The sequence below is a fragment of the Eschrichtius robustus genome, chromosome 5, assembly GCF_028021215.1.
Source record: "Eschrichtius robustus isolate mEscRob2 chromosome 5, mEscRob2.pri, whole genome shotgun sequence".
NCBI lineage: Eukaryota > Metazoa > Chordata > Mammalia > Artiodactyla > Eschrichtiidae > Eschrichtius > Eschrichtius robustus.
In genome coordinates, this window is record NC_090828.1 from 4865794 (window position 1) to 4882613 (window position 16820).

General features: G+C 47.6%; 1 protein-coding gene across 3 annotated transcripts in view; it reads right to left on the reverse strand.

The window, feature by feature from the left end:
• The window catches only part of AGAP1 (ArfGAP with GTPase domain, ankyrin repeat and PH domain 1), a 543380-nt gene that overhangs the window by 152335 nt on the left and 374225 nt on the right, over positions 1–16820 (reverse strand). For 2 of the 3 annotated variants that reach the window (XM_068544178.1, XM_068544180.1), the window contains exon 12: positions 6570–6728. The exons of the other annotated variant lie outside the window; for it this stretch is intronic. In XM_068544178.1, coding sequence (XP_068400279.1) covers positions 6570–6728 — 159 coding nt within the window. The remainder of the gene's footprint in view (positions 1–6569; positions 6729–16820) is intronic. 3 annotated transcript variants of the gene reach the window in all.

The window sequence follows — 16820 nt, forward strand, 5'->3', positions numbered from 1 at the left end:
ATGGCCAAACAGGCACATGAAAAGATGCTCAACATCGCTAATTATTAGAGAAATGCAAATCAAAACTACAATGAGGTATTAACCCACACCGGTCAAAATGCCCATCATCAAAAAACCTACAGACAATAAATGCTGGAGAGGGTGTGGAGAAAAGGGAACCCTCCTCCACTGCTGGTGGGAATGTAAACTGGTGCGGCCACTATGGGGAAGAGTATGGAGATTCCTTAAAAAACTAAAAATACCGCTACCGTATGATCCTGCAATCCCACTCCTGGGCATATATCCAGAGAAAACTCTAATTTGAAAAGACAAATGCACCCCCAATGTTCATAGCAGCACTATTTACAATAGCCAAGACATGGAAGCAATCTAAATGTCCACTGACAGATGAATGGATAAAGATGTGGTATACATATAAATGGAATATTACTCAGTTATAAAAAGAATGAAATAATACCATTTGCAAAAACATGGATGGACCTAGAAAATATCATACTAAGTGAAGTAAGTCAGATAAAGACAAATATCGTATGATATAACTTACAGGTGGAATCTGAAAAAATGATGCGACTGAATTTATTTAGAAAACAGATCCACAGACATAGGAAACAAACTTATGGTTACCAAAGGGGAAACAGGGGGTATAAATTAGGAATTTGGGATTAATAGATACATACTACTGTTCATTAAATAGGTAACCAACAAGGACCTACTGTATAGCACAGGAAACTACATTCAGTATCTCGTAATAACCTATAATGGAAAACAATCCAAAAAAGAATAGATATATATGTGTAACTGAATCACTCTGCTGTACACCTGAAACTAACACAATGTTGTAAATCAACGATACTTGAATTAAAAAGGAAAAAAAAAAAAAGGTGAGGGCGGTAGTGTCACACTACCGCCACCTGCTGGTCACATGATAAAATTGTTAGCATAGACCCCAAGGAGAGAAAAAAAGTGCTCAAGCTGTAAAAATTAAAATGAATGAACTGACAGTAAACCTTCCCAGAACCCAAGGTTACGGCATGCTCTCTGTAATCTCAAACGCAGGGCTGCCTGCCCCTCCTGGGGCTGGCTCTATGAGAAAGGAGAAACCAACGGTAGTGCAGGACACAACGCCCAGAGCTGAAACCCGTGTTTCTAACTTCTACCATTTAAACAAGCCTTGTAAAAAATGTCCATGATGACAAGAAATATCTAAAAGTTAGCAAAAATGCAAGCGCTTCAGATTCAGGATTGGTTGTCTAATAACCACAGATTCTGGCGGGAAGATGTGTGGTTACATGGTTAGAAGGAAATGGGCACACACACACCTTCCATGTGGAAGAGTGAAAGATGGGTGTGGTTTTTATACTTGAGGCTGACAAGGCTGGACGGTGGCCTGGTGGAGGCAGGTGGAAGTGAAATGTTCAAGAGTCATCTGAAGCAGTGCAGTACTGCCGGTGATGGGCAGCCAGGGTGGCAGAAGATTAACTCTTGGAATGAAGCAATCAGAGATGGGGTGGAGCCATCAGAACAACCTGACAGTCAAGAGGAGCGGGGAGTTTGGCTGCCACGGCAACGGCCACCACTGAGACCCTCAGCCCACAGCTGGCAGTGGCAGGAGATGGTGTGGCAGGCCGCCAGGCTTGCCGAGACACGCAGGACCACTCGCAGATGGATGCGCAGGGTTCACGGCATTGGCTCGGGCCCTCAGCACAGGTGGGGTGCACCTGAAAATGCATTTTGCCTCGGAGCAAGGTATGACAACTAAGTACACTACAAATGACCCTCCCGGGGGTCCCCTGCTACCCACAGTCATACTAACTCTTGGCTAGCACTTCTAGAGAAAATTACCTATAGAGAAATGATTAATCAAAAAAAAAAAAAAAAAAAAAAAATCACAGGCTCCCAATGAGACTGCAGAGAATTCTCAGCCAATAGTTGTTGCAGAGATAATTGTTCTGAATCTATCAATAAAGCTGAGCTGCCCCTTCATTCACTGCAAACACCAATTTCTTTCACCCAGGATTATAAGCTGGTGTTCACAGGCTCACTCCTGCCATTACCGTGATAAACAGTTTAAACCACAACAGGGTCTGACATGTAGATCAATTCTGGGTCCATAAAGAATCTACACAAGAGGTCCCAGGACAGGAATTTACAGCCACCAGTTTTTATTCTCTCTTGCTGCAAAAATTACTTCCGTCAAACACTTAGGAGAGTGAGGAAAAATGTAAAAAAATTAATTTTTCATGTACTACTGGAACAGCCTTTTTCAACGCAGAAGCTCAAGATGAATACGTTTCTGTATTTAAAAAATTACGCTGAGCAGCATGTGGTGCTTAGTCGGAGTGGGACCCAATCCTCTGTGCTGCAAGCTGGCAGACAGCAATCTGAAACCCTGAGCTGAGCTGCCTGCATTTCCTCTAAGGGCAGATGCGGCTCTCACGTTAGCAACGCCAAATTATATTAGACATTTAATTTTAAACCTCAGGTACTTAAATGTAAAACCTTACAGCAGTAATAATAGTCATAAAGCAGGGGGGCACTGAATGGATTCTTTTTTTTTCCCTCCTTAATTTAACCAGAACCTCCTGTTTTGTAGTTTCACACACCACAAAGTCATCTATCTAATTAGGAGTCGCTCACAGCTGCTTAAAAGACAGAAACCCCCAGGGTACCTGTGCGTCTAAAGGGGAAGACTTTACAGAGTTCTCTGGAGCCAAAGTCTTAATTTAGTGTGGACAAGGGGGCAGAGAAAAATGGAATCCCAATGTTATGTATTATCATGTACAACAAAAATGTGGGACAATGGGAAGGCATATTCAGCAACACATGGGCATTTGGATTCAAAAGCTGCTTACTTCTCCCTGTCCCTGCTGATAGCACAGTGTAAGCTTTTTTATGACTCTGACATCCAAACCAGAGACTGGGGTGAGGGAGAGAAAATGATTTAAAAAAAAAAAAAAAAAAGAGGGTGGAGTTTGTATTTCACTGCGACGTAGAGAGAAAAAGCACAACAGAGAGCTCTTAATCATTGTTTGTTTCTTTTGTGATTATTTTCCAAGCATGGCAGGGAACGTGGATGCCCCAAGTTGAGGTCTTGAAATCCATTCATAAATGTGTCTTCTTGAAGTCAGCCGTCAGATCCCGTGCCCTGATTTTATTAACAACTGCTCGGCGTCTGGCAGGTTGGTACTAACGGGAGGGAAGCCAGGACATTACTCTGGCCGCAGGCAGACAGGGCTACTCCACATCCAGGTGGACCCGAATGGCCCAGGATTCTTGACAACGTGCACTCTGATCCAGGAAGTCTTGCTGGAGCCTGGGACTGTGCATTTCTAGGCAACTCCCAGGGGCTGTCAGATACCAGTTAGTCTGTGGACCACACTGAGAAGCAAGGATTTCGAGCAATGGCTCTCAAACTTCAGCATGCAGCATCATTCCGTGGAGGGTTTGCTGGCACAAAGGTTGCTGGGTCCCACCCCTGAGTTTCAGATTCAGTGGGTCTGGGATGGGACTTCCGAGTCTGCATTTCTAACCAGTTCCCAGGGGATTCTGCCGCCACAGGTCTGGGAAGCATATCCTGAGAAGTGCTGACGTAGACTCCAAGGCCTAGGATCAGGCCACCTGGGTTCACATCCCAGCCTTACCGGGACGTGACTCCGGGCAAGCAGTATTGAGCCCTTCTGTACCAGAGTCTCCCCACCTGGAAAAGGGAGCTAAGAGCAGTATCCACTCCACGGGGATCAAATGTGAAGCCCTCGATAAATCTTAGCTCTTATTGTCATTACTACTGTTTCTCTTTTCCATCATATCTTGGGTGTGACATACCATCCATCCTTAGAAAATACAGGCGTGAAGGAAGATCCCTGAGAAGCTACAGGAATCTTCCTTCTGTACAACATTCTGTTGTCTCTCTGGATCTTTGCTATTTAAAGTGTCAGCTGTAAGCCTTAAAATAAGATGCTAATTAATTTTGCAATTCTGACCCCTTAATACTCATCTCTCTTCTTCCTCTCTGTCCTCATTTTCCTGCATTCCAACTAATACCTTGCACTTCCCTGTGGCCCCTCGGCTGTGCCATGTTGCCCTTTCCTCCTCCTCAAGTCTGTCCAAACTGCCTTCACGTTTAGAACAACTTCTTCCTGGGGTTTTGCACACACACAATCCATCTGGTTCTCGAAACGCTGCTCAAGTTTCAGTCTCTTTGGGAAGTTTTCCTTGATTGAATGTCTCCATCCTTAAACTACCTGCACAATTTCAGCCCAGGCTTTCTCCATCCACATCCCGCAGTAGGCTCGTACCGGGGCACAGACTGGTTTCTCATCTCCTGTGTTCACGGTTCAATCTCTGGGGCATCAGCAAGCCTAGCTAGTCTTTCACAAACACACAGTGTGATAGAACAATGGACACCCGGGGCGTTGGCATGTGAGAAATCGCTTTGTAAATTTAAAAACAGCGTTCATCCGTTGGCAACCTCAGTCGTACAGGTACTTTATAAATATGCCCGTACGGACCAATACGATCACCTTCCGTGGGAAGAGGCTTCTCACCAAATCAAGGGTCTGGCGCTCACGGAGTCTCTGATGTGACGGTGTGGAGGTGCCTTGGCATACAGACATGACCAGAGGCAAAGAGTTCTTGGGTAGAGGGAAAGTTAGCTAGGGAGTCTTTATCAAAGTGATAATTATGCAAATGGAATATCTGTAAAGAGTGGATTTTAGGTTAATAGGCTGCTTCCAATGCTTTTTCTGTAAAAATATTCTGAGTGTGGGGAGGCAAAGACTTGGGGTGAGGCTCTTGTTCAGGAACCTGTTCTTCTAACACGCCCCCCCCCGCCCCCCCCCAAATATAGCTCCTATGGCACACAAGGAACAGAACCTAGAGACCGCCGCCCTCATCAGGCTGTAGTGGTGACTCAACAGTTCTCACTCACAGGAGGAAAGCTTTAGAAAGGGTGCTGCTGGGCAGGGCAGCGTGCGCACCAGGCCGGGAAGAGCCAGCGTATGACTCCTGCCCCCCTCAAACGTGGGCGCGCACCTTCTCAGAGGGTGCCAGAATGAACCCACTCAGACAGTAAGGGTAATATGCTCATCGAAAAACGGCTGCATTTCCGAGTATTTGATAACGCAATTGAGCATGTGAACCGCTTGCCCCCCTAAAAAAAGTAACCATGGCAACCACAGCAGATGCTCAGTGACAGAAGCCACAGATGGACACTGCCCTACATACCTACTGACCACGCAAGGGAGAGACGAACACACCCATTTAAGATTAGAACACAGAGGCTTGCAGAGGTAAGGCCGCCTGCCGAGGCCACCTGCTCGGCAGGTCGGGGGCCTCTGCCTGCAGCACGGATGTGTCTGCTGAGAAGGCCCCCGGCAGGCCTGCCGGGGCACCTGACGGCTATGAACGCACAGCTGTCGCGTTACAAGGGAATAAACTGTACGCGGCTAATTTATAATGACTTCAGCCTCTTCATTGAGCGTCTTAAGGTGCTGTCATGGTTTCAGACGAAAGGTGGAACGCCCAGTCCCTGAAGAGGCTGGAGGTAGACGTTCGTTCTCTACCGAAGCGTCCTGTTTTGTCTGAGGAAGGAGCTTGGGAGCGCACTGGGCGAGGGCGATGCGGTCCGTAGGCCCCAGGCCCGCGCCGCTATGGCACCCGCTGGAGCTGCCTTTCGAGACCTCACTCCTCCTCCTTGGTTTGGAGATGTCTTTTCTTTAAGGCCTCTCTGCTCGGCGGCGTCTGATGGAGGGGCGTGGAGTAACTAGAAATAAGGATGATGTTTATCCAAAGCACACGTCCTGCTGCAGCAGCTGCTGGGTCTATAGGGAAGACCTGATGCTGAATCTTTCAATTAGGACAAATTATGCTAAAATTACTCTAAAACCGTGTCTGATAGATGACACACTACAGTGGGAATTCCTTTAAATACCGGTGAACAGGCCACAGACAAAATGCCACAGGCAAAGCGTGTTGTGGTAAAGTGCAGCCTCAACGCTGCATAATTCACACGCTCACACATATGTCAAGATAGCTTCCAGTGTGCACATTTGTTTCCCTAGAATCTGCCCACACTTAAAAAAAAAAAAAAAAAAAAAAAAAGGCAAGAGGGAAGACTCTCCAAAACTTAGATGATATACCAGGAATCTTGGAAAACGGATAAGGAGAATGAATTACGTGTTTTCCTTTGATGCAAAAACACCGCAAAGCCTAACCACATAAAATGCACACTAATGATGGAAAGTGCAGGCCACATCATGTAGGCAAGTGTGATCAGGGGCATACCACCTGCAGTCGGGTCTCAGCCCTGCCTGCGGTCTCAGTTTCCAAATCTGTCAAGTGGGAGTGAACATCTACCTCTCCCCGCACCAAAGAAGGACACGAGATGCCGCGGGTGAGACAGCCGATCAAGGATAAAGCGCTCCACGGGTGGAAGGCGGGCCGGGCAGCGTCGACAGGGTGGCCGCCCTCAGAGCGGAGCTCGGAGAGCTCGGGGAGTCATGTCCAGCCCCTGGTTTGCAACCGAGGACCGCGAGGTGGCCGCAGGTCCGTGGGGCTGTGCCCTCTCTTACCACTGCTGATGGCTGAGTTTGCAATGACCGTAGCCTCGCTCCACTGGTCGGCACTGGAGACAGAGTAGGACCGTTGCTGCACGCTGTCCGGTCGGCTGTTGAAGGAGCCCAGGCTGACGCCGCTCGCCATCTGAGACCCAGGCGCACTAGTGACATTCCCTAGGAATAAACAAGTCAGGTGAACACCAGCGCGCACTGCACACCCGAAGCCGGCACGAGTTAGTCTAGGGGCTTACGCGCCTGCACACCGTGGACCTGACACCGAGAGCAGCCGGCGTCCCGATACAGGGCAAGTGGAAGCATCACACGAAACAATGTTCCAGAGGAAAATAGGGTGAAGCAGGCCTTACGGTGTTTGACAAAGGAACCCGATGCTTCAGATGGCTACACCCACCACAATCCAAGACAAAGATGCACACCACCACCACCGCCATCTCTAGATGGAGTAGTGGTGAAGACAAAAGACCCGCTTTTCGGAAAAGTGATATTCCTGGCAGGCCAGCGAGCCGGGCGCTGAAGGATCCCTGCTGCATCCACACATCAATGGAAATGAAATGATCACCAGTCGGGGGTCAACTGTCTGGTGCCAGAGGACTACTTTCGCGGGGAAGCTATACTTCATGATCAACACAAATCAAAGTTGCCAGATGCGACATCGGTGGAAACGCAGACTCTTAAACCAGGTAAGTTTACTCTTAACCTTGAGAAGACTACGCAGAGGAAAAATAACCTTAGCGACTTCACAGCACGCACATAGACTGCACTGAAAAATGGTTCCATTGTATACTTAATGATTTGAATCAGTTGCTCAACATCAAAATGAATTATGATCTGGTCACACCAACTTTAGACTCAAAAACATAATTAAGTGCCTATCTCTAAAGCTCAGCCAATCATACCTTGCTGGCAGTGAGTTCGTTTGTTAGATCTGTAGGCAGATCTTCAAAGGCATTAGGTTTCTTTTTTTAAACATTCCTCCCATTGTTTTAGTTTGGAACCAATTAAGTTCAAAATTGTTTTCATAGAAGGTTTTCATAGCACAAGATTTTAAATACACAGACCGTATCAGTAGTTCCCAAGTCTGGCCAATTACCAGAATTACCCGTGGAGCTTTTTAAAAATAGAGGCTCGGGCTTCCCTGGTGGCGCAGTGGTTGGAAGTCCGCCTGCCAATGCAGGGGACGCGGGTTCGTGCCCCGGTCCGGGAGGATCCCGCGTGCCGCGGAGCGGCTGGGCCCGTGAGCCACGGCTGCTGAGGCTGCGCGGCGGGAGGGGCCGCGACGGTGGGAGGCCCGTGCACCGCGATGAAGAGTGGCCCCCGCTCGCCGCAACTGGAGAAAGCCCTTGCACAGAAACTAAGACCCAACACACCCAAAAATAAATAAATAAATAGATTTATAAAAATAGAGGCCTCAAGAAATTCAAATTTCGATTCAGGAGGTCTGGGGATGGAGCTTGAGGGGATACGCATTTTCAAAAGGACTTCGGCGATTCTGGTGCGCAGCCAGAGGTAGGAACCAGGGCTCCACCACAAACGAGGTCCTCACTGCAATCGCACAGAGCATCCGGAAGTGACAAAATCATCAATGAAACAATACGTGGGCAAACAGGACAAACAAGTGGTGAATGAAGAGGAAGGAGATTTTGCTCTGAAAAACGTTATTTCTACCTTAAAAAATGATGCCGACTTCACGCTGTTGTGGGAACTGGGTACATTTTGAACGTCGTAAAAGTAAGTCTTCCTAGGCAGGTTTACCGGACTCCAGAAAAAAAGCCAAAAGTACCACCTGAGAAAGGAAGAACGGGAGCCCATATATCTTCCTAAGTGTGGGCCTCACAGCAGAAGCAGCTGCACCGCCCGGGGGGCATCTTCGAAATGCAGGCTCCCTGGCCTCGCCCTCGCCCCTGCTTTTTAGTAAGAGCCCCAGGTGACACGGGCACACGTGAAAATATGAGTGGGCCTGCAGGAGAGCTCCGACTGATTTAAAAACCAAACCCTTAAGCCAGAAAGTAACCATGAACACGAAACAAAAACTACAACGAAAGCTCTTCCCCGCCGCGGACCACTGAGGTCAAAGATGCTCCCGGGAAGTGCACCTGCCCTGGCTCCTCGGCTGAGCTGCAGAGGGTCTTGAGCCAGTTTCCCACCTCCCTCCCAACTCTGATGTTCTGATTTTAGGACCTGTCCGAGCCCTAAAAACGCAGAAACTCGTGCATCCTGAATGGCAGCGTCAGCCAGAGCTGGCGCCCGCTCCAGCACCGTCCTCAGCAGCCTGGGGAGCAGGGCCAGGTGTGTAGCATCTCACAGGGACAGAGGAGCCAAGGCACAGAGAGGCAGCACCAAGGGACACACCACACGCTCCTCCGGGTTTTTTCCACGTGTCATCTATCATTTAGGGTGCCCTGGAGCTGTCTTCTGGTTGCGCTTCTCCTCGGCCAGATCCCTGTACCACAGGGCATTGTAACAGCCGGACAGCGTGCCCAGCAGCTGACCAGGCGAACCTGTCGGGCAGCACGGCAGGGTCTCCTCCTGACCCTGTGCTGACGACCCGCGTCTGCCACCCCCTTCTCCCCACGCCTTCTACGCCCGGCTCCCTTCCGAGGAGGGCACCCGTTGGGTCACCTCTGGCTTCCAGCTGGGCTGAACGAGGGGGGAGCACAGGAGTGTGAAGTGGGGATGTGCATCCCTGGCCCCCCTTCGGGTCTGTGGTGGTCCTGGTGCCACTCTGCCAGCCCTGGTGCCTGTACTACCTCCCGGCTTCTCTCTGCCCACACCTCTGTCCCTTTGCAAAGAAACCCTTCTGAGCAGGAGGGTGTGGGCCTCTGCCTTCCCTTCCTTGTGGGGACCCTGGTCCCGCACGCCCGCCATTTAAGAGGGGCTCACAACTCCTCCTGAGGCTCTGAGGCCCCTTCCACTTTCCAGTGTGGTCCTGGTGTCTGAATTTTACGTGAATTCATGAAAACGCTAACGTTAAGGGACTTCCCTGGTGGCGCAGTGGTTAGGAATCCACCTGCCAATGCAGGGAACACTAGTTCAAGCCCTGGTCCGGGAAGATCCCACATGCCGCGGAGCAACTAAGCCTGTGCGCCACAACTACTGAGCCCATGCGCCTAGAGCCCGTGCTCTGCGACAAGAGAAGCCACCGCAATGAGAAGCACACGCACCGCAACGAAGAGTAGCCCCTGCTCGCCGCGACTAGAGAAAGCCCGTGCGCAGCAACAGAGACCCAATGCAGCCAAAAATAAGTAAATAAATAAATAAACAGATAAAAACGAATCGTATAAAAAAATGAGCTTTATTAAAAAAAAGAAGCTAACATTTTTATGGTGGGTGGAAGGAAAAAGGAAGTGATGGAAAGAGAATAGGAGAAGAAGCACAATGAGAAGCTGCATGTGGGCTGCGACCCCACTCTGAGCCGGGCCCCCTGAGCCCGTACTGCCCATGGGGACACCTACTGGCTTGGTGAGAATGTCAGGGGGATGATTCCTTCCTCCCTTCAGCGCTCATCCGTACCCCTGACAAGTCATTATCACGTGTGGGATTTGTCCACAAAACCTCATTTCATACCACCTGTAGGCACACAAGGCCAAAACACCTGAAAAACCAAAAATAAATTCACCATCCGTCCGTCTTTGGGCAGATGAGTCCAGCAGTGCCCCTTCCCTTGTTCATTCTGTCTGGGGTAGAGTCTCCGAGGACGACCAGCCCCAAACCCTCCCGACATACTCCAGTCAAAAGGTAGAGAGAATTCTCTTAGTGCGTCTAGCACTGCCTACTTGGTGCCAAAGTCCAGGAATAAGTAGCCACAGGCACTCAGGACAGCCAAGTCCATCTGAACTCTGGGTCAGGGATGCAGGAAACATTCAAACGGAGACATCGGATAAAGAGGTAGTCTTAGGATGACAAGTTCTCCATCTTAAGGCCAAACGTCTACCAGGGAAAGAGCAGATTCCTTAGAATGTACAAGCTAATGAAAAACTATGCGATGATGCTGGTCATACCTCTGGTTTTTAAACTTCCAGCTGTTTGTCGAATGGAATTTTCAGTACATTAAGCTGCTGGTGGATCCACCCTGGGGTTTAGCTCCTGAGGGGCCCCCAAGGAACCAAACTGGGATCTCCGGGGTGAAGAAACTCCTGTCAAGGCTGTGTGGTCCTGGTGTCTGACTGCAGAATCCGTACGAGACCCAAAACAGCCGCATGGAATCATTCAGAAAGCACACCCTGAGGGCCCTCCAGCTGGCGAGGGTCTTCTTATCCCAACCACACCCAATTCCCAATTGTCAGACTAAACAGAGACACCATGACACCGTGACTGAATTCTGGCCAAATGAATGTGTGTACATGGCCACATGGTTATAGAAGTAAAATTTTAGAACAGATCCATAATCTTGGGGCCTGGCGTCTGGGTTGAGCTCATAGATGTGTTTTTGCTTAGAGGGCAATGAGTTCTTTTTTAAGTAGAATTAATTTGGGAGTGTGCATCTAAAAATCTGTGGTCTCTGGCATTGTTTGAAAAATAAGAATATGCGGCAGCCATGGGCCTGTGTTTATTCTCAGAAACAGTCAGTTGACTCCATCCCTTGAATCCGTCTGGGTTGTCTGAATCTACCCCGCAAGAAGACAGGGCACACACCAGCCCTCCTGCCCACCCAACTTCACTCAATTACCTGCCTGCCTACTTCCCGATCTTTGGTGACCACGAGTTACAAAATCTTCCAAAACTGTACAGAGGACGATTCTCATTTCAGAAGGAAAACATTTCTCATTTTCTCTCAAGAGAGTAAATCTCTTTTTTACACATGCCCATTCACTTTAATTTCAGTTAAAATGTTTCTAAAATCAAATAATAAGAGATCAACTAATTGTGACGTAAGGAAACGAAAAAAAATTGTGAAGGGTAAGAAATATTGTTTCTGCCCTAAATATATATACTTTGGAGTTCCACAAACAGGTGCTTGCCTGTAAATGTGAATGCATAAAGACACATGTTCCAACTCTGAAGCAAACCAGTGGTCCACAGACTTGGTCATGACACTGTGAAAGTAGCTAACTACTTCACAGTAGTTAGTAGTAGATGTGGCTCATGACACATCTTGTCCCAAGCATGAGCAGTCTTGGGCCAGTGGTCATATTTTGAGGCATTTCTACTTACTTTGAGTAAATCCTTCAGTCAGAGCAACCAACTACCCTCCAACTGTTTCATGAATATGTTTAGTAACTATACAGAGTTAAAAATCTAATGATAGTATTTTATGTCATAATTTCTGATGCTTATTTTCAAGCGCATGCACGCACACACACACCCAACAGAGGCTAGTGCATAAGTTCAGTTCTGTTCCTGAATGAACCTAGCTAACTGGTCAAGTAGTACTGACCTGCCCCTGCTTCTGCCCTACGTGTGAGCACTCAGGGAGCGTTCACCAGACTGAAAGCACCTCTAGGCACATAAGGAGATGCCAGGTTTCAAATCACTTTCTCTCCTCTCACAGTACTCAAGGGTGACCTCTCTCGTTGAACGGCAATTCATTTCACATTAATAAGTAATTAATTAAGGCTGTGGATCTGGAGTTCTCTCACTTGTGACTTATCTGATTCCCTGAGAGCTAAGGGTCTTAAAATCAAGACCACCTGCGATCAAGTGATGCCTGAACACTGTTCTAAGTGCAGTCAGGGTCAGCCTGAAGTGAGGCAGAGGCCTCGGCTCCCGGTGATCAAGAGGAATAGCTGGGGATCTAAAGCCCAAATGGCCCACAACCATCCACAGAAACACCTCGCTCGGGGTGGGGTGACTGCCCTGTTGATCAGTCAATCACTGCAGGGGCACACGGTCTGAGAGGAGCCCTGCCCGACCAGGGCCCTGGTGATGCCCAGGAGAGAAAGGCTGCTTCCTCTCCCAGCCAGGTGACCACCTAAACCGTATCTGTGTGCTACAGAATTTCATTTGTGTATCTGGAAAACAAGACAAGAGGCTGGGGTCTCTCCAACCGGGGGGACTCAGAACAGGGCTGGAACTTGCTGTCTTTCAGGCACGTCTGTGTTTCTCCAGAGAGAAGAGATTCCACAAGCCAGACTGGGACGTCCCCTCCCCTGGAGCTCAGGGGGCAGGTCTAACAACTGGTTCTAGCTCACCGAGCTCCGAGCAGACACAAGGCCTTAAAAGGAGGCGGGCGGATGTTCGCCTCCCTGAGATGAGCACCAGGCCTGTGCCTGCCTGTGGGTGGGAAGGGCACTTTTCATCTTCCCTTCCCTTCTCTCCCCTCATCCCCGTCTTCCACCCTCCCTGGGCCTCAGCTCTCCCAGGATACCCCCTCCTGCTGGTAGACAGGTCCACGGGTCCTTCACGGCATGGTACGGGGGCGGGGGGGGGGGGGTGGCACCTTTTTGTTCCAATGATCTTTTCAGGAATGTCTGTGCAGTGAACAGACTTGGATGATGGAGAGACCGTCTTCCTCCAGAGGAGGGCGGATCTGTGTGTTGTCGGGATGAAAACGTCATGTTCCAGGGCAAAGGCTGGGCAGGCGTGCCGGTACCCCATTATACAAGACTGGGGTTTCCTAAGCTCGGGGTTCCTCTCCTAATGTGATGCACTGTGTATGCTGGTGTCACCTGGCCCCGAGGGAACTGGTGCACGACACTGCTGAGACTCTGGCCACTGCTACTGCTGTGAGTAACAAGCTGTCATTTGTCCTGACACAGGGGTCTCACCATCCAGGAAACAGGCAGGCTGGCTGAACTTGCAGGGAGGGTAAAATCAGACCCTGCACAGTCCTGGTCACCAGTTCTAACACCAACCTACTACATTTCCTTGTCTCACTGCATGGAACCCCTGCTGTGCTGGGCACGATGAGGAAGACAGTCCCTGGACCAGCCACCGTCTGGTCCAGGAGAAGGTCTCAGACAAGCCCACGAGTGGCCAAAATGCAGGGCAAGGAACACAAGAGCCGTGAGAAGGTCAAAGAGGCAGGATATCATGCCTGCTGGAAGCTTCAGGAGAAACTTCATGGAACACTGTAGATTTATTTTAGACTTTGGAATTGGCCCATCTCTGTAAATAATAACATGGAAAGAGGGGACACTACCTAACACCATCCCCCGACAACCCAGATGTAAAGCTTTCACAGAACAACCCAATTCGTTTTTTTGTCTCTTAAAAGATTCCTCTTTTTTCTTTCACATCCCTCTGGATTAAAATCACACCAACATAAACAGATGAATGGATAAAGAAGATGTGGTGCATACACACACACACTGGAATATTACTCAGCCATACAAAAGAATCACATTTTGCCATTTGCAGCAACATGGATAGACTTGGTGGTCACTATGCTAAGTGAAGTAAGTCAGACAGAGAAAGACAAATGCTGTATGATATCACTTAATGTGGAATCTAAAAAATACAACAAATTAGTGAATACAACAAAAAAAGAAGCAGACACACAGATATAGAGAACGAAGTAGCTGTTACCAGTGGGGAGAGGGGAGTAAGTGGTACAAACTATTAGGTATAAAATAAGCTACAAGAATATACTGTACAACGCAGGGAATATAGCCAATATTTTATAATAACTCTAAATGGAGTATATAACCTTTAAGAATTGTGACTCACTATATTGTACACCTGTAACTTACGTAATATTGTATAGCAACTATACTGTAATAAAAAAACTTAAAAATAAAAAAAGGACAAAAAAATCATATAGACATGCAGAAACAATCCACCAGAATACATGCACAAGAATGTTCATGGCAGAATTATTGAGAATGGCTGAAACGTCCATCCATCCACCATGGGTACCTCGTGGTAGATCCACACCAATAAGAATGAATGGCCTCTGACATGGGCCACAACAGGAGAGACACCACAGACAGGATGTGGATCCGAAGAAGACAAACACGAGGGCTCCACCTGTCCTGGTCCCATACAGCCATACGATGGGTCAAACCCAACAGGCAAAGCCCATCTACGGAGTGGGAAATGAGACGATGGTCACCCTCGTGTGTGTGTAGGGGAAGATGTGGGCAGCGATGGGATGGGGCCCGGGGGCTTCCTGGGCTGCCGGCCACCTGCTGCTATTTGACTCGTGTGCCGGTCAGCCGTACACTTAGCTAGAACTTAGGAGCTTGCACTTTGTAAGTGTATGTTAATCAATAAAATTTACCCCCCAACCCCCCGCAAACAACTCATTTGAATGGTTTGTGAACGCAGAGGTCAGATCAGGAAGTATGAGAAGAAGTCACCAAGGAGCAAGGAGACAGTTTCACCCGTGTTATATCCCAAAGAGCGGCCCAGCCCTACAAAGTATGGGATGCCGGCATCCAGAGGAAGCGAGGCACAAAAGGACCCATCTGGTATTGTCTCAGTTATTTTTTTTCCCCAAACAGTATCTGCATTATGATGACATACGTGGTCGACTTCCTGGCCCATTCTGGAACACAGGAGAGTGTGTCCTCAAAGATCCCCTCCACTGATCAGCTGGCTGCTGGCCTTGCTGAGCAGGGGCGGCCGCATTAGGATGTTAATCCACGGAGCCCCACACCAGTGCCTTGATATGGAGATGTGTGTGCCCACTGGGCCGGCTGATTAGCGCAAGCTTCCATGTGTCAAAAGCGCCAGATTCTTCCCAAAGAATAATTTTAGCTTTGCTTACATCCCTAAAGTGTAAGAGTTGATTTGAAAAGGTACTCACCTCCACCATATGCTATTTTTCTTTAAACAATTTGCATTTCAAAGTGAATATGGCATTTATAGCTGAATGAATATCAGTATGTTGCCTGATCTCACACGAGCATGAAAAAGATGCTGGTTTTCTATTGAACAAGAATGTTTTCATCCACCAAATGACACCAAAGGGAGAATTCTTCTTTTAAGCTATAGGCTTATTACATTAAAAATAGCCTGTTCTGATTTTTTAAAAGATAACCTGAAATAAGGTTTTTCATAGCATTTAAACAGAGATTCATCAACAATCTTTTTTTTTTTTTTTTTTCTTAATACAGAATTCTGCTCACTGCACATCCTGATTTTGGTCTACCTTCAATAATGAGACTTGACCCTACCAAGTCTTCAACTAGGAAAACAATATTTGGCATTTGACTTACTGGTGAAACAGCCTGGAAAAGGGCAGAAACTCTTGGTGATGGTGATAATGAAGTTTCTCGTACACTGAGAGTGGAGGAGAAAAACCCAAAGAAGATCCTATGAGCACGTGAGCGTGAAAGAGACGTTTACGTCCATTGTGGGACTTTGTAATTTTTTTAAAAAATCATAATTACAGAAATAGGATTGATAGGAACTCACTCTTCCCCTCGAAGGCCTCACCCTCTGACATAGCGATTGCTCTTATAGGCCCTTTTTCATTCCTATGTGGCTTCAAATGTTAGAAAAACTCAGAGTTCAAGGCTACGGTGCAAACCTACAGCTACACCGTGCCCCATTCCGAGTGCGGGCGGGAAAACCGGGTCTGCGGGAATCAGGACTGGACGACCGAGGCTCTTCTAATGGCCACATCACTTCAAACTAGGCCTCCGCCATCTGTTCCGTCCTCTAATTATAAACCCAAAAATAATATAATTCACCACACTACCATAAAAAGTGAGATACAAATGATTTAAGTGCCTGTGAGGAGGGCCCATTCGCCTCACTATTTGCATTGGAAATCTGCCCTCCTTTTGGCAACCAGGATTTCAGGCTAAGAGGATTTTTTTTTCCAAGGACACCTTCAGTTAGCTTTTCTTAAAGATGCAGGCATTGAGGACTCCACATTATGTGATACTGGTTTTGTAAAAGCGTGCAATTCAACACGTCTACTATTGAGATAGGAATCTTGTGTTTCTCAGAATGCTATGCACTTTTTTTTTTTTTGGTTATATGTTTTCTGCAGTATGCTTACCAGAGAAAAAAGAATGTACAGAGTCCAGACCCAGTGGTAATGACAAATGTTAATTACTACTAAATGCAACACTGTGGCCATGCCCAGAATTGAAAATCCTGGAACTAGATAGTTCATGGTTATCTCCTAAAATGTAGAAATAGCTCATTTTATTCTGATTTCTCCCTGTTCTAATGATGATGTCATGGGGAAAAAATGGGAGTATGTTTTGTTCTATAAATTACTGAAACTTATTTTGCAAGGTTATGCAGATACACAAATAATGTAAAAGAGAAGTATACCAAAATCCCATCTAATAGATCAACTCATTATTGAACATATGCATACATTTTTCTTAATTATGACAACAGAAAAGATGT